This window comes from Fringilla coelebs (assembly GCF_963513975.1).
Source record: "Fringilla coelebs genome assembly, chromosome: 10".
NCBI lineage: Eukaryota > Metazoa > Chordata > Aves > Passeriformes > Fringillidae > Fringilla > Fringilla coelebs.
Window position 1 is genome coordinate 18,867,026 of NC_140036.1, and position 22,585 is coordinate 18,889,610.

A 22,585-nucleotide genomic window follows, 5' to 3' on the forward strand; every position below is an offset into this window, starting at 1 on the left:
TCCTAAAGCCAAAGACAGCGGGAGAAAAGCATCAATACCAAATCCTTGCACAAAACTGCTCAAAAATCACTGCTAAAGACATCTGAAAACATAATCACCCACTCCAAACAGCTGTCAGTCATGCAGTAACCGTTTTCAACAATTTTACAGCATTTCAATGATTTTACAGGCTGTCAGTGCTGCCCTTGTTTGGATTAGGCTTGTAGTACACCTGAGGGACACAAAGGTGCAACTTCCCACTTCAGTGAGGGGGAGCAGAGGGTGGGAACTTGTCAGGTATCCAACAATGCCTCCCACAAACAGCCTGAAACAGCTAGCAGGCACAAATCCCATACAGGAAATCCCTGGAAATTCTGAACAGAGCTGCTTAGCTTCTACAGAGCCACTCTCCCACCTCTTCCAGTTGCCACAAGTGGTGTGAACAGCGTGGCTGGAGTTGCCATGGTCACAAAGGACATCTGTGATAGGAGAGAAACCAAAACAGATCATTAACTTTAGACTTCAGAAGCTGAACCATCTCATTCCTTATCACTCAGCATGGCACACGTCCTCTACTTCTATGTCAAGAAGTCTCACTGAGGCCAGCAGATGTACCTCTTACCTCTCCTCCAGTTGTTGATCTCGTGATCCTATAAAAAGTTGTCACCCTCAGTCTTCTTTTACAGCCTATTGCATCTACCAGAGCCCCAAAAGTCACATTTCTATGTAAAGTCCTTACACATGAGAAAAACAGACTCCTTTAGTGAGCAGCAGAAATTTCTGAGTATGAGGAATTACAGACCATGATAAAGCAGAAATTTGGAGTGAAATGACAGCACTATTCCACACAAACATTGCCAACTCTTGTGATCAAAGAACATCAACAGCCCTAACAGTTAAAAACAAACAAACCAATCTAACTTAAACCTGTTTTCTATTTTTTGCCATGTTGTATATCCACTCAGGGCTTGGGGATTTTACTTTTTTTTTTTTTTTAATCCACAGAAAAGCCAGGAGTCACAAGAAACCAAGATGCTCACAAACCTCTCTGTTCCCTATGCAGGGTCTTTTTAAGTAAAACACCAAATGTGAACACAAAAGAGTGAGAGGCAGCATCAAAACAAATTCTGTCTATTCTTCTTCAGTTCAGACAGGAATAAAGAAGCAAGAATCCACACAGTCACCAGATGTGAGAATATTTCTTTTTAATTTAAAACGGTTGCAACAACGTCATTCACAGCCTTTCTCATCTCAGACAAATACTCTCCAGAAAGTTAACAGTGCTTCAAGCAAACAACTCTGAATGGTGCAAAGTAAGCCAGGACAGACACTTCCAGGATACAACAGTAAAACCACTGAAGACTGAGTAGAAATCAGACACCAATCTCAGCCATTAAGGGAGGAAGGGCAACAGGGAAAACAATAAAATGTCCAGTTTCATATTTTGCATAGGCTTCCAGTGCATGAGAACAGCAAAGAGGATAAAAATGGCTGCTGCCAGGATGGAGAACAAAAGGAATCACTTGGAGAGGTTTCTGAAGAAATCTAATGAGCTCTGGATGCACCCACATTCTGAATGTGTTCTGTGACCTGGTGGAGGCTGTCTGAATCAAAGAACTGGGCTGATGTTGGTTTCATTTACACCAAAGTCAGTCAGAGGTAATGGCACTGAACCCAGTGGAGTTACAAGTGATTGGGAGTTCAGAAACATCTACAATTATTTTAAAACTACAGGTCTGAATAAATTAATTTTATCCTAATTATATTTTGGCTAGGACGATTAAATAGGAGTTTGTGCCTACATGTGTTTTGGAGACAGAATAAGGAGTCTGCTGGATCCAGCATGCTGCTAGGAATGAGAGGAGAAGAGGAAAACAGGAAAAGTTATTGAGTTTTTCTTCCTTCCTTTCTCCCAACCTAAACGTATCATACAAAAAAGGCAAAAATAAGTCTGAGAAATAAGAGCATTATTTACTGCCGGGTCCTGGCTTGCAGTAATTCTCAGGTCAGATTGTCTCTAACAGCTCACAGTGATTTTTCTTCCTCCATTCCTTTTTGTCAAGAAGCTCCCAGCTCACGGAGCCCCCAGCAGCTCCTCCAGCACCCACCCAGGGAGAGTGCCCAGGCTGTGCCCTGGCACATTCAGCACACTCAGGCTGCAGCAGGCACAGCCTGGCAGATCTGTCATCTCCTCAGAACAGTCTGAGTGAGGCTTCTGCAATGCTGGAGTTTAAAAAAACCCAAAACCCAAAAGTCCTCTCCCCTCCCATTAGGCTGAGGAGTCAGGAGTTTACATCCTGCTCCTCCAGGTTCTTGATGTTCTTCACACAAAACCCATCACAAAAGGGAGACAACTCGACCATTTGAAAAAAGGAGGGAGGACACTGTTTTGGGAGAGAATTAAGTAATTCCTCAAACACCTGACTGAAGAACTTCTAAAATATTTTTAACTGCTAAATTGTAGAAAACCTGCAGTCCTTTCCCCTAAACTGCTCCCTGTACTCCTGACTAACTTTGGTTTGGGCAGGAAAAACATAAAAGTGATGAACTGAGAAGAACTCCAGGACCTGAGCTGTTCCAATTCACCCACCACAGCCAGCCAAGGGCACTCCCCTTCCAGCCACCATTTCCAGTTTATCACCCTCCAAATGTGCCTCCTGAGACCAGGCAGCTCCACAGCCATCACAGCTCTGGGATGCACCAAGCAGTCTGCAAGATTCCAGCTCCATCCTTGATCCTACAAGACCAGCCATGCTTCCAGTTGGGTAATGAACATGGGAGTTACTCAGTTGGCTTTTATTTACCCAATATTTCTAAATAAAAAAGGCAGCAGTCACCAGATTTTGGTGTTTCTAAATAGCCCTTTAAGTTCATGAGGCAAGAGGGAAGCTGTTGTGTTGAACTTCTTTGGAATATACATGGGAATTTTAAAAAAAAATTAAAAATTAAAGGAAGGGGGAAAAAAAGGCCTTTTCTCCTTTTTCTACTGCCAGAATGAAGAAACACACATATATACAGAAGTTTTGCTCTTTCACTTTAAATAGAAGATGTATCACTGCATAATTTGCTGATCCCATTTTCAAACCTGTCACTTCCTGGTGAAGTCCTCAAATAGCCAAAATCTGGAAGAAGCGAAGAAATTACTGGCAGCTTTTATTTCATCCAGAGCTGGTGGCTTAATAAGCACAGGGCAGCTGAATATCCCAGGGGCCACTCATTAATGTGCCAGGACACTGCACTGATGTGTCCAGAGGAGCTCTAAGTGCAGGGAGCTCTCCCAGCAACTAGACACCTTTACACTCTGTACAATTATTGCACTGGAATTTCAATCACAATCTTTTAAGATCAAAACCTGATTAAAATACCAACAGTGTTTTTTGGCTCTGTGTGTGGCTTTATGACCAGAGGGAGAATTATTTTTCCCCAGACAATGCAAAAACTAAAATTCCCTTCTCATAAACAGATGTTTAATTTGGGTTCTCTTCTGTAGTGTGTAGCTGCCTGAATTTTGCTATTAAAACTTGCAGACACTAACAGAAGAGAAAATGTAATGACACTTCTCTGGCTCTCTTGCACTCTGTAAAAAAAGTTTTGGCTTTTTGTTTTTTGTTTTTGTTTTTTTTGACTGCTGCAATTTATTTTGAGGGCTTGGTAACATTGTACAAGGCAACTCCAGCAACAGCCTCTAAGCACTGTCCAACACTGTGAACCTTTGGGTTTGTTCTTTTTTTGGAATCATAAAAGGTTTTGAACTCACCATTGTAATTCTTCTAGAATTAGTGTTTTCAAATATAATTTTAAAACCCACATAATGTATTCTCACCTGTGAAAAACACTTAAATAACACCAAAAAAAAAAAAAAAAAGACAGGAAAGGCCAGCCCCTGCCTACCCACCCCATCATCCCTGCCAGAGATATCAGACCCCTTTTAGAAGATGTCTGTTGGAGAGATCAGATTATTGATGCATTTGCAAGTTTAAAGAAAGGGAGAATATCCTTTCAAGGGGGGTTTTATTGGTTTTTTTTTTTTTTTTTGCTCCTGTTGGTTGTTGTTGTTTTGGTTTGGATTTTTAGCAGAGGAAGAGGGGGGTGAATCAATAAATCAGAAAACTCACTAAGCAATTTCCCCCACTCCTATATGAAAGTCAATATTTAAGCAATCCTTAGCAGAAAGCAGGATTGCACTGCAAGTACTTTGTCAGGGAGTTGATTTCAGATGGAATATGTGTGGTCTAGATACAAATTTCCCTAACATAAATATAATGGGACATTAAACCCTTCTTTACCTCCCCCATAAGAAAACAAAATTTAAATAACAGCCTTGCCTTTCCTGAGGGTGTGCATTTAATTTCCTAGTCAGAAAGTCTGCTGCTTTTAGCCATCTGTGATCCTGAATCTGTTGGTAGAACTTAGAAAATCAACATTCAAGTGAATCTGAAGAAACCTATGTCTGCAAAAATAAAATTTCTCTTTGGCAAAAAATGTACAGGGCACGACAGGAGATTGCTCCTGTCTCCATTAGTCTCTTAGGCTTAAGCCTGGAAAAGTCAAATCAAGATACTGTACCACTGAATTCCAACAGATACAACTTCAGCTGACTTCTCTCACTGCACTGAAAATAATCTCTGGAAAAGGACATCCTGCTTTGAAGAACAGCCACAAATCTGCTCCCTTCAAATGATTTCTCTACATGATCTGGACTCTGGATGAAAACACAGGCTCCCAGTCACCAAAGACACAAATATCTGTTTGTGGTCTTCAAAGGACAATGGGCAGGACAGGCAGGAGCTGGGCTGAACTGCTTTTGCTCAACACTGAAGCTTCCATATTCTCCACACACTAGCTGCAAACTCCACCAGAAATCCACATGGCCTGTAAGGTGTATAAATTTAAAACAATGTCCTATACAGCACCTAATAGAAATCTTCCATCTAACACTTAAGGCGGCATCAAATGATTGTTTTTAAATACACTATAAACATCCCACGGTTTCCTTTGCTTTTTGGCAGTCCAAGGGTTAAGGGGTCTTTTGTTGGTTTTAGATTTTTATTGTACGCTTTTTTGGGCAGGTTAAAAAGGCTTATGGCTTCTTAAGGCCAGGTGATAGATTTGAGGCCTAACTTGGTATCCTGTGGTAAAAATAAATGTAGCCCAGGTCTTTGGGAGGTCGTTCTGAGGCACAGACTCTAAGGTCGTTGTAGATCACCCATCTGAAAGGAAAACAAGATTGATTACATTCCATGAGTATAAAAACCACCACAGATTTATCACAGCCTTCTCAGGCCCAAACCTCAAAAGAGTTTAAAATCTAAAATTAGGCATTGCAATGAGAACAAAGGATCAGAGAAACAGCTGAACCAGCTGCCAGAGTTAGGAATTGAAAGGGAGGAGGGATGTGCAGAGGAATGTGTAGCTACAGCTCAAATGAAGGAAAATCAGGGATTCCCAATGTCAAATAATGGGAGCATATCAGGATCAGCACCACAGTACCAGCAGCACTGGTACCAGCCCATGGTTCCATGGCCTTCTATTGATGGGCAACAAAAGGAAGTTGGGAAGAGCTCAGATAAGCTCAGCCAGATACAGAACCAGTGCCCCAAACTGAACAGAGATTTGGAATGGTGAGCACAGGAGAGCCATGGTACATTTCACCACAGCCTTCAGTGGGATCAGAACTGACTCATCACATCTGGGACAATTTTCATTCTTTTGGTGGGAAACCTACAGCTGGCAACAGCCTGTGTTGTCTGCCATGAGCACAGCCTGCTCTGTACAGGTGCTTCAGATCAGACATTTGCTCATGCCATGTGTCCCCCCAGCTGCACTCACCTTCCTTCCTTTCTGAGGTGACAAACGTAGTGGCCGCTCATGGTGGATGTTCCCATGTGGCTGATGAACCCGAACAGCTCATACCCTGTTTTAACAAATACAAATGGCACCCTAAGTCTTTCACTGCTATCACTGCAATATGACTCCAGGGGAAATGTTCTAATCCTGGAGAAGCAGCTAAGCACTCCCAAGACAGACTCTGCATCCCCAAACTCAGTTTCTGTTAACACTGCAGCATGTTTCCAACTTAACTAGTGGCTCAGATTCACTGTCAAACATCAAACCAATCCAAATCAAACCCACAGAGACCTGTGCACATACAGCAGGGCTGTGATCACAGCCCCTGCTAGGAAAGAAAACAGCAGATTCATTCCCAGTTCACAGAGAGCACCACAGAAAGTGCCAAACAGGGAGTTCATTCTGCACACAAATTAGCTATGTCTATACGTGTGATCACAGATCTCCTATAAATCAAAAAACACAGAAGTCTGTATTTCAGCATAGAAGAGAGAACAGGAAAGAAAGCTCTTCCTTTAACACAAAGAAAATTTTTATGCTTAAAGTGTCTGGAGAGCTCAGCACTGGTTCTTGATCCCCACCCATTCATGTGATTCATGTGAATTACCACTAAAACTAAAAGGGTTCCTGCTTTCAGGATAAGGACATGGGCCTGGATTTTGCTGGAGATGGCTTTCTGGAGCTATTTCACAGAATCATGTTTGTTACCAGGATTTCAGGCACTCAGTAAAGGGCCTCAGTCTATAAAGGCTAAGTACCACAAAAAAAAATTATTCCAAGTTTGTTTTTTTTTTTTTAACTTAGTGATAATCAATGTTTCCCATGTCTCCAAAAGACTTCAGGTTGACATTTATAATGTTAATCTAACGGTAGCAACCACAGACACAAAAATCAAATTGTCTGGTAAATTTTTTTTCCTAGACCTTTATATTCAAGATCAAAAGTAGGAGTTTAGAACATAATACAGTTATTAGAACTCATCACTAAAGACCCTTCAAAAAACTTTCTGTGACATCCTTAGCACCACCACTGAGCTTTTGTACTCCAGTGCTGTGACACCTCCAGGAGGTTCCTCTCAGCTTTGCCTGCTGTACATTAGCCCCATCTTGTGGTTAATTTAGCAGCTGTATGACAGAGAATCTCGACCAAAAGAAAACAAAACATGCAGGACACCAACTGTACTTGTGGCATTGTGAATAAGGAACTTGGTTGAAGGGATTATCAAATTGCCCAGCAGACCACAGAAGGACAGAAATTCAGGTGGTCTTTAGGATGCTGAACCTCTGCAAACATTCTAGCTTTTCTTTGTCTTTTTATCTCATAGCAATAGAACAAAAAGTAAATCTAGACCAGGAGAGACTTGTGTGCTCTGGCAGCAAGAAACTTTGGGCTCTGGTTATTCAGTGAGTCCAAGCCGAGAGGTTTCTGAGCAAGCACAGCCCACAGAACTCAGTGTCCCACACTGCTGTATCAGCCCCAGAAACAAGCCTGCAAGTAAATTGTCTGCATCCTGTCCAAAAGAACCCACAATAACTGCTTTCAAAACAGAAAGGAGCTCTATGAACGGGGTGGGTGTGACACAACAGAAGGACAGCCAGGTCTAAGCTGAAGCAGAACTTACTTCCAGGGCCATCTTTGATCCTGGGTCCCTCTGACCCTGTCTCTGCAAGGATATTGGCATTAGCATTGTTCTCCATATCCATGGTGTCCAAAGCAGGGTCACTTTCTTCGTCAGGGTCGGGGTGGCTGAAGATCCACTCCAGAGCACGCTCCAAGTTGTTGTTCTGCCAGTCAAAGAATCAAAAGAGCAGCCTTTAATACTCTCTAACATCACACTGCCATTCATCAGCCTTTGAACAGAGTAAGGATCATGTTTACAGCACTTAAAAATTGTAAGATACCTCCGTGAAAAACAGTACTCAGCAAGCACTCTGCAAAAGCTTGACATATGGGAAATAAATAATCCCACAACTAAGACCCACTGCCCCAGGTTCTTATCTTGCAGACACAGTCTCCAGGCATCCAGGTTATTTTTCAACAGGTTGTAAAAGTAGGTATGTTTTCCTCACTGCCTTCCACACTTTACCATTCCAGTGAAGCACACAAAGCACCTTCCCCACTCCAGAGAAGTCAGGCATCCCACACTTTGCCAGGATAGTTCCAGGCTCACCATCCACTAACTGGATTTTTGCACACATTTCAAAGGCATCTGAGCACCCACCAGCACAAAGCACAGAACATGAAACAAAGCCCCAGTGCTACCAATAACCCATGAACTCACTGTTGCCTTCAGTGCCTGAATTGCCAGATTCCTTTGGAATCCCATGGAAATGATAATTGCAACCATCTCTTCAGGAGGCTGGTTATCTAACCCTACAGCTCCTAAAGCAGCTGCCCCACTGGAAGCACCTTCTCCAAATGCAGGTATGACCAATGGCTCAGCGAAGTCTGGAACAAACAAACATTCATCAGTTCCTTATTTTGCCTCACTTAACTGGAAAGTCAACAACAAACACGAACAAAGAACACACAGGACCTCAAAAGCAGTCCTGAAATCAATGTAAGTTCATTTCACTGGCATCTAAATTCAGACTTAGATGTGTGGAAAGCCTTAAAAACAACAAAATGAATGTGCACTTTACAAAATATCTAGGTGCATGTGCTCATACTGAGCAGGCTGGAATAACTCAGCACATTGCAGAAGTGAAACAACTGCAGGAAAGCAGCAAAGATTGGTATGGAAGCAATGATGGCATCAGGATAATAGACAACCCAGTGCACAGATGTAAAATGAACTGATTCCATATCTGGAAATGTCTGCTAAGCCCAAGTGAAACTCATTCCCCATTTACACAAGCAACACAGAAGCTCATGGTGTAAAGCGTGAACTCAACCAAATCTGGAGTTTCCTGGCAAGGGAGTACTCAGTGCTGAATCATGAGTCCAGACTTTGCACAGATGAAACACAGGGAGTGGAGAACATCTAGCAGCTCTGTCCATCACTAGACAGCCCAAGTATGGCATGAATGCTCCAGCCTGAGCTAGAGGAGGCTGATATGGAAGGAAAGCATCCAGACCACAGGATTCTTTGTACTTACACTTGGTCACAAGTCAGCTTCCCCCTTAGCAGCACGGACCTAGCCAAAGGGTGGAAACAGAGCTGGCCCACACCAGTGGTGAGGACAGGACTTCTGGTGTAGTTTAGTTTGTTGTCTTCTTCTAGGCAGAGGATACCACATAATAGTCAAGATCTGCACATCCCAGGAGCAGCTTAGGAAAATTCACTCACACCTCCAGGTTTCCCAGGTGGGGAAGGGGGGGTCGTTGTTTCTCTGTCACACATTATAAAATCTCTACTGACTGCCAAAATCCACAACCAGGAGCTGAGTTTAACTTACAGCCTCCAATCACTGACCTGGTTCTTCCATGTGTGCAATGATCCAGTTGAAAGCAACTTCAGCACCCAGGTTGCCTGTATAGTACACAGCCTTCCGACATGCCTCCAAAGGAAAGCCCATCTCTGCCAGCTGCATAACTGAAGACTCATCAATATCTAGGGCTGCAAGAAAGGACCTTCTAAAATATAAAAGTCTCATTTCATCCACTGCATAATATTTCTTAATATTCTCACGGTGCCCTATGTTACAGTACGTATTGCTTGGATTTGGCTTAGTACTTCAATAACCCCACAGCCATCAGAAAACAGCCTTGTACAAAGCATTACAGCCATTGTTATGGACTCACTGATAATCTTTTGTCTCAATAGGGGCACAGATCCCCCCATAGATCACTAAATCTTGATGAATTCCGACGGGACTTTATTTATTTTAAAATACCTCAGCACTGGATTTTAAGGGGTGAGGAAGTCAGGTGCTGAGCTCAGCTAGAGATGGCAGCCAAAACCAAGCCCCTCTCAAAGGCAGGATCTTGCAGGTTAGAGAAATAACAGCTGCCGGGTCTGGCAGCCTCTGGATGACACGGTCAGACAGCTTTATGTGAGATCAGAGTGCAGAGGGAGCCAGGATAAAGTGGCTGTGACCTCCAGGACTGCAAGATCCTCCTGAGGTGCAGCAGGCAGAGGAGCAGCTCATATTCTGGCTATGCCAACCCTCAAAGAGAGTCCTGCACGCATGGAAGTAACACTGAACAAGCACAGAAATCAGCTTTTATTTGGAAGCATGCAGGGCAAGGCCTCATGCATCTCTGTGAGGAGAGAGAAGCCATCAGCTGAGCATAACAGTTTTTTAAGCAGTAGAAAAATGAGATACGTACACTCCACGAAATGGTTCGTCGTGTGATCTGAAAATTAACAATGGGGAAAAAACAGGGAAAAGGCTAAGTAGATCCATATGGGTAAAACAATTCCATATTTTTAAACTCATAGAAATATTTGACCTTATGGAGACAGGGCAGTTTCATCCTTATTTCCCTGGTGTTTTAGCCATGAATTAGAACAGGGATATTTCTGCACACTAATTGTTTTCCCTAACTCAGTTCAGAGCAAAGTGTCACTGATACCATAAACCAGTAGGAAATAAAGCTGATGGCTGACCTAAGCAAGAATCCAAAAAAAAAAAGTACCATCACCCATGCATTTACACTAAAACTAGGTCAGTCCATTCAGCAAGAGGGTAAGTAGGCCTTTATGAGGAACTTACACAGATAAGGGATGGAATTAAAACCTTTAGAGAATTGAAGTTTGTGATATCCTTGCTCTGCACATAATTTCAGGTACTAGCTTTCTTTCACACACATACAGCATGTTATTCTGCCACCATTATTATAAATACCCCAGCAAATGGGGGCACTCATATCATGAGAGCAGTTGCATTACTGGCTTCACATTAAATACCAAAGCACTCAAACTTCAGTCATCTGGGGGAAAGTGAAGCCACCTGGGTCTAAGGTCACACCATAAAAACATTATTTTACTTGTTATAAACCATATTCTCCAGAGAAACCCAGGGAATAAAGAAGGAGGATATTTAATATTCTTGTTTCTGAACTTCAGCATAAAAGAAGCAGTATTCAAGGAAAAAAACCCAAAAAACAGCATAGCATTTTAGTCACTCCTCTTTCTTTCTTCTCCACAAACATTATAATCAGCTGTTTGCCATCTTCTCCTTGAGAGCTTTTTTTAATGGCAGCCCAGATACATCCAGAGAAGAGGACTGTGCATGCAGGCACAGCTGCTAGGCCCTAACAATTCTTGTATTTTCAAAATCAGTAAAATTTAGAGTCTAAGCCTATGCCTGGAAAGCTGTTCTCTTGAACTGTAGTCCTTTGTGTATTAAGTTTTGTTGTACTGTGCTGGACCTGGGAAGTGCACAGTGACTTTACTCCAAGGGAGTCATGGACATGCACTGAAGGTTCTCTGGAGAGAGTCAAGGACAGCAACATCGATTATCAAACCTTCTAGGGAAAGGTGTCCCTACCCACAGCAAGGGGGTTGGAACTAGATGATCTGTAAGATTCCTTCCAACCCAAAAAACTCTGTGATTCTATAATAAATCCCCAAAACAGAAAAGCTGGAAGAACAGGGTTGTCCAGTAGGGAGGGAAAAAGGCTGTGGGGTGTTGTAAGAGTCTTCAATTACAGAAGCACAGAGTTGGGTTTTTGTTCATAGCTCCAGAGAATCCCTATGTGCCAGGAGGAAAGGGGAACACAGGGGAAAGTAAGTCAGTAAATACCTTTTGGGTCATCAGGAATGACAATGGGAGGAGCAATGTCTGGGAGTTCCTCTTCTCCTGGCTGGAGCCCCCTGGCCCGAAGGTGAGTGATATCCAGGAAATCTGGCATGTCTATAGAAACATCTACAAGAGCAGAGAAATGGGCTAAGCTTCTGCAGCCAGCAAAACAACCTTAAGGTGCAACCTACCCCTTCAGAGAGGGAACTCTGGTACTCAAGGTGCAGGAACAGCCAGGATTCTCCTCCTGAAAAGAGCTCTTTGAGAAATTTGGAATGCCAAAGCACAATTTAAATAGCTCAGATCACACAAAACTGTATCTTAACTCCACAGACCTGATGGATTGGTTAAATTCAGTGTAAAAGGAAAAAGATTCAATTAGGATCTTCACAGTACAAACTTAATTGAGTCAGGTCCTCACTATAATGTGCACATCTTATTAATTATCTGGGATAGAAAGGTAAATAAAACAAGCACATACCAAGCTTTTTGGGTATCCAGTCAAGGCCAAAGGTGAATTTCTTTATCTGCACCACTAAGTACTCAGGAAAGGAAGCAAAACGGGAAGTCCTGAGAAGGACAAGAAACACAATTCATTGAAATCAGGCAACAGAACCCCCAGCAGCACAGATCCCAGAGCTCATGCACACTGAGATGAGCTATTGCTGCTTGATACAAAGGATCCCACCCTACAAGCATTTAAAGTTCAAACTCTCAACAACCAGACTGCATCACTTTTGGAGTCTGACCATTGAGAACAATTAATTTCCTGCTCAGTTCATCATTGCAACTCTTGCAAGGCTTGATCTGCACATCCCATTGATGAGCCCCAACACTAATGTGATGCCAGAGCTCACTGTGCATTTGTTTTTCTCTGCACCACGCCCAGGTAGCAAGATAAGCACAGAACACAGTTTTTAACACACACTTACTTAACTCCTGCAGATTTTGCTTGAAGGGCACTGCTCCAGAAATCCTCTACATTGCTTGGTTCAGAAAAGGCCTGCAGACAAGCACTAAATGGGATCTTGGCACGGACCAGCTCTGGCAGAGGTCTCCTTGCAGCTTCTGCTTCTCGCCTCTTCAGTTCATAGGCAATTAATTCATCTGAGAAATGCACACAACACTAGAAGCTAATGAACATTGTCATGGTTATGTGCTCCTTATCAGGCTTATTTCTGCAAGTTTTAGAAATGCAAAAATCTACTTAGCAGTAGAAGTTTTGCATACTTTTAACTAGACATCAAATCTTTTTGTCTGCATTGGGGTCAGGAGCTACACTTACAGCCACATCTCAAAGGTTTCTGTTCATGGAGAAAACACAGAACTGGAAATACCAGGATACAGGCAATGAAAACTTTGCCATGACAGCCAAAATCCTGCGTGAACAGTAATGCCACACACCCACTTTATCAGAGCTCAATCTGAGTTGGAAAGTTATTGCTGTCTATCTGTGTCATCTGACTTTTTCAGACAGGCCAGGATTATGTATGATCTAGAAAAAGTCTTGACACTGGTAAGCTGAGCAGTGCCATATGGTAAATTCACAAACTAATCTGTCTCCTGAGTCATTACCTGGAAATAACATGTTCTTTTATAAGCAACAGAGTCATCATTCAAACTGATGAACAAAGAATGAAAAGTTCTCCTAAACTTGTCCAGTGCAAGGAGTTGTAGGCCAGGTAAAAAGTAGGTAGAATTCTCTGCCTTGTGGTATTTCATAGGATCTCATTAAACAATCAAAACAGTATTTTCTGGTTTTAAAATATTTTAAATGTTCAGATTATGTGGGAAATCAGAGGCACATCTCCCTTCATGTTCCTGTGATGCCCCCTTCACTTCTACCTCAAGCATACATTTATTATGTTATTCTGCAAGGCTCTTCACCACTGACTACAGATGCAACCACAACTTGTCAGTGCCTTCCTCCTGCTCCCAAGTGTTCAAGCCTCCTCAGCCATTTTCTCCTTTGAAAACAAGGGTGCTTTCCACAGGCATGAGGAAAAAAAACCTCCTGCTTATTAAATCAACATCCAACACTTCATCCTCCTTGCCTCCTCCCCAAAAGCTCAGAACACTCAAATTATATATTTTAGACTTATAAATTACAAACTACCTTATACCCCTATCCTCTATTACCACATTAGATTTTATAATCTGCTGCTAAAGAACAGCAAGCAGATTTGGGGTTTTGGTTTTGGTTTTTTCTTTGTGAGTGTGTGTTTCTAAAATATATTGATTAGCTGGTATCTTCAGTTCATTTTTAAAATGAAGATGCTTTCACAAACTGTTTCACTGTCCAGGACGAAGGAGATTCAGCGCTGGTGGGGATCTCTGGGCACAAAGTGGCACATCCCTGGGTCAAGCAGAGCAGTTTGCCCCTTTACCTTTGTTGGTTGCTGCCTCCATGGCCACAGGCAGCTGCATGATGTAGTCCACCCGCTCGGTGTAGCGCACCTTCCTGGACTGGCAGCACTGCGTGCGCTCCTCCACCAGGAACCGGAAAACATCGCTGGGGTTCTCCGAGCCCACAGGGTTCCTCTGGAAGGAACAGCACACCAAGTCACTTCTGTGCCTCTTGGAACCCTGGGTGCTGAGGATTTTGGACTTTCTGTGCTGACAGACACTGACCCCCAAGAGAACACTGCATTTGACATGAGGCCGTAGAGGAAGCTTCCAAAATTGAATGATAGAACTGAGATTATGAGTGGGTAGTTTGGATAGAAATGTGTAATATCACATACTAAAAAACCTAGAGTTTAAGGTCTTAGAATGTAGTAATATATATAAAGCAAAATGAAAGTTTTAAAGCAGAAGTTAGTCCTACTCCTTTACCTTCTTCTCCACCTTCTTCTTCTTCAGAGGTTTAAGTAGCATTGTGCAATTAGATAAAAATGTCTGCATTGCAGAGCATGAGTAGTTAATTTATTAGCTTAAAAGTAAAAATAATTTAGGTGTCATTTCTTAATTAGACAGGTTATCCTTAGAAAGCCTTGTAGAGAAAAAGATACAACTTAATTTTTACCTTGTTAGAGAGAAGTACTGTAAAACTCACAACTTGTAAGACTATTATATAGAAAAGGACTAATAAACATCTGAGTCCAAACAAGAAATACCATCTTGTAATTTAATCCCAATCTTGACAGAGGAAAGAATCAAGATGCAGTGATCACTAAAATGACCAGAAAACCCAAAGGCTGCTAGTTGTTTTAAGGCAAGCACAAAGACACTGATCTGGCAGCTCAGCTCACACTGGATTGCATGCAGAGGTCTGGCCCCTACAAAGAAAACCACCAAAATCCACAAGTTCTGCACTCACAGCAGCATCTTTCTACCCACAGAACTTGCAGGATTTGTTCCTGAGAACATACAAGATCCTGACTGAGTCAAGGTGAATAGAAGGTAGGAAGGTGGCAAGTTACAGTAAATAGATAAATAACATGGAGCATCCTCTCAGTAAATAGAATTGCTCCTACCACTCTGAATATGCACTGAAACAGAACAAGCAACTTGTAGTTCATTATCCAGATGGGAATGTCATGCAAATAATATACCTCCTCTTTGTTGTTCATGTTAAATGCCTGTTATCAGGCAAGAAACAGAAAAGTCTCTTCTAACCACCCTATAATCAGTACATGCATTTAGGGATGTGGAACATTATGCATACAAATGTGAGTAACTTCATCTAGAGACTGAACACATGAATAAATAGCCTTGATTCTTGGGGAAAATGGGAAATGAGGGAGGAAGGGTAGACAAGAAATGCTTTACATCAAAACTGCATGTATTTCTAAATTCCTTTTCAGAAAGACAGCATTAAAATTCACAGTATGATTCCTTTACACACAGCACTGAGCTGGAGCTCGGTGGAACTAAAGCTTTATACAGAAATATTCCACTGACAAACAGCCACTCTGCTTTCAGCAGGGGAATCCTTCCTCCCATGATTCAATAACATACAGCTGGGATTTATAGAACAGCTGGACAGGGTAATTAATTTGCTCCCAACAATTATAAGAATTTGGAACAATAACAATAATAATCATAATACCCAATTCATTGATATTCCATGGCACACTTCAATAGGGTAAACAGGAATAGAAATTTAAAAGGTCACATATGTTTATGAATCTTATAGCCTGTACATTGAAGCTTGACCTCTTTATATTTGTTAGTAGCACCACTGGCCCTGTTCATGGTCATGCAAGAGTCTGAAGTAAAGAAGAGGAAGAATTAAGGAAGCAAATGTTTCTAAATACATTGTAATTAGTCCCACCTTTTACACATCTAAGGCTAAAAATAATATAACTAAAATATGAGCCACTCATGTAACAGTTTTGCTTTCATTGTCTAATATAACCAGAAAAAGAAGCAGCAATTCAGGTTTTCTCACCTCTACTAGATTTATAAGATGTAGGAAAAATTCCTGTGCATCTTGCTGTCTATTAGAGGAAAATTCTGGGTGGCCTTTACTGATAAAAGCCTTGAACATTCGAGGAGATATTCCATTGTGTTGAGGCTAAATGAAAGAGAGAAAAACCATTTCAAAATGGATTTTTATTCATCAAAATTACCCCACTAAATCCATCTATGGCCCATTTCTGGCACTGGAGGAATGATAGCTTCCATTTCACCTATTTTTCCATTTTAATAAAATGGGAAGGGTCCTGAAACAAGATTTGAGGGAGTTTTAGAACATGTTTTATGGCTTAGTTCCTGCAGAACTCACTCTACCTGTCCTTTGGCAATTGGCATTTTAAAGAGATTACTGGAGGTTTTTAAAGGTTAGTAGTTTTCAGAAAGGCTGAAAGCCTACATTGTTATATAACATTTGATATTGCTTTCAGAACCCTGTGCCAGAGCATTGAAGCACTTTGGTGTATCAGCTGGCAGCTTTCCTCAGGACAAAACCTTTCCAGAGAGCTGTGCAGATCCAAGCAGAGAACATCTAATGTGTGCAGCATGCATTCCCAGGCGAGTTGTTAAGAGCAGACATGAATTTGCAATTTGCAGGTGTTGGTCATGTTGAAAAACCATAACTTACTGCCTTTGGCCATTCAATTACATCTGAGCAAACTGCCCTAAATTAGAAAATCTCTGGCTTCCAAGACAGTCCTGGTTTTGACTTTCTAATCCTTTATCCCACTTTAAGAACCTCTCCAACCATTCCAGATCCTCAAGACAACACTAGCTGTTATGCCTTTCAAATAACATTTTTGGAGGGGTCAGAATCTATTACTGAGATTTGCCCTCACCATTCATGAAACCAAATAATTTTCTGGACAATCCAAGCAAAAGTATAACCTTTAGGAGCTCTCAGAGGCTGTTAAAAACTCAGCCAATTTCATTCCTTACTACACTTGCACTGTCATATGAATATAAAAATAGAAAAAGCAGCATGAAATGGAGGCCATATAAAATACACACTGGAAGAGTAAATTTTTTTTCTTTGTTTTACCAGGGTGCAGTATTCCTAGACCCACTGAAATTAGAAGCAGATTCTCATTTTTAAATGCTTTTTCAATTCTTGGCAGAAGACCACCAACCACATCAGGCCAAGATGATCCTTAAAGGCTCCCATCAAGAGAGAGAGTCTCTGTATTGCTTGGACAGAGAGATGTTCTGGGGATTTCTGCATCCTGGGTCAAGTACTGCTTCAGTGTCCTCAACTGCCTTTCATCAAAAGTGGGACTGGGGAGATAAGTGCATAAAGCAGCTCACATTGCAACATCCCAGGCTTCTTCCTGTGCCAGAAGCAGGAATGTGGCATGCTGCTGTGCAATGCTGCATAATGCACTGAGTTTGGAATCAAGCCTTGTTTCCACCTATACACTTTGTACTCAGCCCCTTGAGCAGGAAGAAGAGGAGCATGCCATGTGTGACAGTCTGCAAAAGAAGGATTGAATTTTGCAATCTCACCTCAAGGACAACAAAAGGGAAAAAAAAAAAAAAACAGGAGAAATGTTAAAGCTCAAAGCAGAAAATCAAGCCCTGGCTGATGATCCTTTAGGTATTCAGCCTCTTTTTAATCCTAAAGTGAGTCCAAGGAAAATGCTGCCATTTCCAGGCTAAACTTCTGTGGTGAAAAATTTCAACTCCACAGCACCATGAATATTTACGGAATATCTGGCATACTTTCCCCATCAACAGTTGCAAAACAGTTTAGCTAAATATAGGTTGTGCTGGACCACTGCAGATCTCATATGAATGCTTTTACAGGCAACAACTCCCCAAAACTTTGGATGAATTCCAAAGGCTCAGATAGGTTGAGAACTTCTTTGCATGTAGAAGGGGGAAAAAAAGTAAAGGAATAAAAGGTAAATGAATAATTGATATTATAGACACAAAGCAGAAGCACTTGAAAACATTTAAGGCCTAAAATGCTAAGCAAACAAAAGGAAAAGCATCCTCAACCTGAAAAAACCATAGATTTGTATTCCAAGAGTGAATGAATAGAGAAAATATCTATATCTGACTTTTTCTGCATGTAAGTCATCAGTGCAACAAGCAAAAAAAGCTGTAAAAGCTGTTTCAAATCCTAATAAATGTCTGAATTGCTTGATAAGGATGCTTCATGCATGTAACTTCAGCTTCATTAAACTGAACTAATGCACACAAGTACTGTTAAATGTCAGTAGATGCCTACTACAACCTGACAGTTTTATCCCATCTGTCATTAAAGAGTTTTCAATATCTCATCTAATAGTGGCTGCTAAGCTAAACAAGGAGATGCAGCTTTATTCCAAGGATTCAGATCCCTGAACTTCCAGCACAGTATTTTCCAGCCACATCCTGTATGTACTTAGGAAAGCAGGTCAGTCACTACACATAACTCAATGTATGGAGTTTGCTGAAATCTGTCCCACTATTCCTTTGCTGTTCCAAAACAATGAATTGCCACTGTACAAAGCAATTCCTTGGGAGACTCATGACTTCCAGGTCATGCAATCTGCTCTGTACCAGATGCTCTGTCTGTCCCAAATCTTATGGGCATTCTGATTTCAGGAGAAATTCCTATGTCAATAATTGATAGATGAAAGTAGAGGAAAATGCCTATTTCTGTGGCAACCACCACCATCCCTCTGTGGAAGAAGCATGCAATACTCCTGTGGCTCTGCATGGCCCCTCCACCTCCAAAGCCCCCAGAATCACCTAACCTTGCATTACCTTCTCCTGAAATCAAGTGGAGTGTTGTCAGACACTTCCTGGAAACAATTCTTTAGCTCTTTATACTTTCAGTAATTTAAAGAGGGTTCAGAAGTTTGCTTCCAGGACTCTCTGCATAACATTGTTGTTGCTGTTGTTGTTGTTCCTCAGAGAAGATAAACACTGGTTGCAAGTTGTGTGAACATTTGCACTCATCACTGGAGCAGCAGAGCACTTTATCAGCAGAAGCAATGCTTGCTTTGATGCACTGCACAAATAGTGCCTGACTAATTTATCCCTGACTTAGTAATCTTCACATTCCACCTTGCTAAGCATCCCATCCATGCTGGACCCACACGTGTTCCTCAATGCCCAGCACCTGTTCCCTTTGCTCAGGATATCACTTTTACCTAGTTACCAGTGGCTGTACAAACCCAGGCAAATACCTTGTGTTCTTCTTTCATCACCTGCTCAATGAGCTCAGATTTCATGGGTGGCTTAGAATACTGGCCTGAAAGGAGGCCGTGTCCCAGTTTAGCCCTGTAAGGAAGAAAGTGGAGGGGTGGAAACAAACATGTGAGAAAAACAGAAAATACTTTCTTCAAGCAAAAAAAAGTTTACTGCTTTTGACTCATTTATGAACCATCATTACCTGCAACTAAGTGGTCAAATCTCAATCTCCCTGTGCCATATCTCACTTCTGAGCTCATGAAAATGTGCTCTTTTGCTCTGCCATTAGATCATTCAGATTCTATTTAACCTGACCAAGTAAATAACTGAGAAATGTCACTTACATCTGAGTATTGAAATCTTGTGTTGGATCAAGAGGGGAGTAGTCAAATATTCGTGGAAGGTTTCCCACATACCTGGGCAGCAAGAACAAAGCAGAAACATTCAAATATTGCAGCTTAATGATTCAATCTATCCTCAATGAGTGCTTCTGTCATGCAAAAATAATAGTAAAGAAATTAAGAAATGGACATTGAAGTTTTACTTGGAAGCTTCTAGCTGTAAAGAATATGGCTGTGTTGTTCATCTGGAATTTACATTCTATTCCTTAATCTTGCAAAAGCTGCGGGATGGCGTTGGTCAAAACCACAGAGCTGAGTTAAGAACCAGTGTACTTTTTACTCCCAACCAATGTAACCAAGTAAATTCAGGGTTGTGTCAGGACAAAAATATGCAAAAATAACATTTCTATTGAGTTTCACAAGAGAAGCAATTCTGATAACACTGAGGGAAACATTGCTCTAGCCAGCCTGTTGGAAAGTGAAGCTTTCAGCAGCACTCTCTGAGCATGGCTGCCCTTGAGCACAGGAAAAAACCGCCTGGGTAGGTATGGCCATGGTGCTGGTCCCTCTCTCATCAAAGATCTGCACTATTTTGATGACACTAAGTCCTCCAGGTAACTCCCAGGACCATGCTGTGGAAAATTATCTTCCTTAATAAAGTCCATTTTGATATTTTTCAACAGTGGAGGTAGAAGAGCTGGCACTTAATGAATCTACAGACTGTACTCCATATGGCTAACAAAGAAAATAAACACAAGTTTTGTCCCTCTTCTTCTCCAGAAGGTAATTTCTAACATGAAAACCTGGGAGGTTTTCCAAAATCTAAAAGCTTCACTTCAAGCACATTGGAAGGAAAGGGCACTCTGAATATTTTTTCAAACCATGGACTGTCCTTTTTAAAAAGGCTTCTTTCCTTAGAATGATGTGTTCAGCATTGATCAGTCGGGAGTATTTCATATTTTTCTGTTGTGCTTTTGTCCTTTTACTCTCCTTAATTATTCAGTGGAAGAATACATCTAAACTATTCTTGCCACTATTTTTTTTTTAATTTTAATTAAAATCTGTCTCTGATAGCATCCTCCCTTAAACCAACCTGCATGCAGTGTTCTTCACTAGAATGGATCGATATCAGTGTGTTTTTGCCAGTTTTTGGCACAAACCACACAGAATGACTGCTGGAACGGGCCAGTACAAACCCCCTAATGTGATGCTGATGATGCCCAGGTAAGCAGAGATATGTGCATCTGTATATAAAAAGCAGAGACACCAAATTTCCAAGGTGGCAAATGATTTCCCACCACTGAAGTTGAGACAGTTTGTTTTTATTTCGAAGTCAGATTGGGTTTTGTGTTCCAGCCTTTTCCAGAACAAACCAAAACAACCACTAAATCCTTCAAGCAGCCACGGAACTGACTGAAGGAGACCTGTTTGCAGGCAAGACAAAAATATCACCACCATTTTTCTTAGAAAATCAACAAATTGATGAATGCAGCAGCTAGCGACAGGAGGAAGTCTGGAGCTACTTACGCTCGCTGGAACTCTGGGATGCTGAAAATGGCTTGCATGACAGCATTGAGGTAGCAGCTATTCCCCAGGTTCTTCATGCCAGTGTATCCTGGGCCATACATGGGCTTGAGTTTCACACCAGCTTCCTGAATCACTTCCCATTCTGAGACTCTTGGCTTTATGTCATTATCTCTTAGCCCGTTCTCTGTCTGAAAGCAACAAGATTTTCATCTTAGTCTCTTTAACTTCTGCCATAATTATGCTGCTGCCACCAACTTTGTGAGTTATACTCCAAGAAATGAAGAGCCAAATCAATGGGCAAGGGGAGGCAAATCCTGCATGTAAGGGAAGATGAGGGTCAGAAAGCCAGCAGTTTGTTCCTCCAATACACCCTTAGCTCTTTTGCACAGCCACTGGCACTGAGTGCTCCCAGGCGTGACCTCAGTCCCAGCTGGGAGCTTCACTTCTCTCAGGCCTGTGACCTCAGCCTCAGCATCAAACACTGCATTTTTTCAGGCTTCCTGTTCCATTTGTAATGGTCAGGAATAGCTGCTGCTCATAACAAACAAACCACATGAAAAGCTGCAGATCCAAGAACTCTTCCCTTCTTTCAAATGGTAAAAGCCAATAATTTGTGACACTGAAGTTTCTCCCCTTTACACTCAGCCTTCAGCCTGTAGGTGCAGGTCACCATAGTGTCATTTACTGCTGGCACTGCTCTGTCACTTCTCAAAGAATTGTACAGACCAAAGACCAGAGGTGAAACCTTTGCAACAGCTAAGACTAGGTTTTCAAGGCTCCTGAGTAAAGCAGGCTTTTCAGAATGATTTGGATAAAAGAAACTTTTTATCCATGATCCTGACAAGGACATTAGTACACCAAAATCATTATTAGTATCATGAAGGCTTTTGAAAACACAGTTTAACTCTTCTCTATCATTTCAATTAATATCATTTTCTCACCACTTGGACAATGAAATACACTTAACCAGTAGCAGTTTTTTTGCTTTTTAACATTTTCATGTTCTCCAGGTAATGATACTTGGTTATATGCTTGGGTTAAAAAAAATACAACAAACAGTACAACAACAAACCAAACCAAACAAAAAACCAACACAACCACAAAAACCACACCTGCCTTTATAAACATATCCTATTCTGATTTCCTACACCATTTAAGGAGAACTGGAATCAAAGCCCACTAAAACACAAGTTATTAAAAGCACTTCTTTACTAATACAGACACACACAGAGAATCCTTTTTTCCCCAGTCCCTTTGTAGCATGTCATACCTTTGACCATGCTGTCTTCTAGACTCGAGAGAATGTATTTTTCTCATTTTCTAATGTATTTATTGACAAAACCTAAACTGAAATTTACATAAATAACTTTCAACCAGTTTTTAACTTATCCATTGCTTAGCTTCTTTTTGCTGATGAATTGTATCTGTTTACACATTCAATAGGCTTTCTTTCACTCACTGTAATTAAATGTTCCAGACATTATTCTCTAATTGAATGAGGTTTTTCATCTTGAAGACAAATGGTATATCACACAGGAAAAGTGAAAAATGTAAACTAAAGACCACAAGGTATCTATTTCAGAAGGGAATTTCTGGATTTGAGAGCAA

At 41.3% G+C, this 22,585-nt stretch overlaps 1 protein-coding gene across 1 annotated transcript in view; it reads right to left on the bottom strand.

The window, feature by feature from the left end:
- Positions 1-1,169: 1,169 nt before the first annotated feature.
- USP13 (ubiquitin specific peptidase 13) overlaps positions 1,170-22,585 on the bottom strand; it is a 50,192-nt gene continuing 28,776 nt past the window's right edge. Inside the window, exons 8-21 of the mRNA XM_084212352.1 lie at positions 20,978-21,165; positions 19,454-19,525; positions 19,106-19,199; positions 15,907-16,032; positions 13,901-14,054; positions 12,446-12,620; positions 11,995-12,083; positions 11,517-11,639; positions 10,099-10,125; positions 9,242-9,385; positions 8,108-8,274; positions 7,448-7,610; positions 5,809-5,893; positions 1,170-5,189 (exon numbers count right to left, since the gene is read on the bottom strand). Of these exons, the coding sequence (XP_084068478.1) occupies positions 5,096-5,189; positions 5,809-5,893; positions 7,448-7,610; positions 8,108-8,274; positions 9,242-9,385; positions 10,099-10,125; positions 11,517-11,639; positions 11,995-12,083; positions 12,446-12,620; positions 13,901-14,054; positions 15,907-16,032; positions 19,106-19,199; positions 19,454-19,525; positions 20,978-21,165 (1,701 nt within the window). The 3' untranslated portion in view covers positions 1,170-5,095. The remainder of the gene's footprint in view (positions 5,190-5,808; positions 5,894-7,447; positions 7,611-8,107; positions 8,275-9,241; positions 9,386-10,098; positions 10,126-11,516; positions 11,640-11,994; positions 12,084-12,445; positions 12,621-13,900; positions 14,055-15,906; positions 16,033-19,105; positions 19,200-19,453; positions 19,526-20,977; positions 21,166-22,585) is intronic.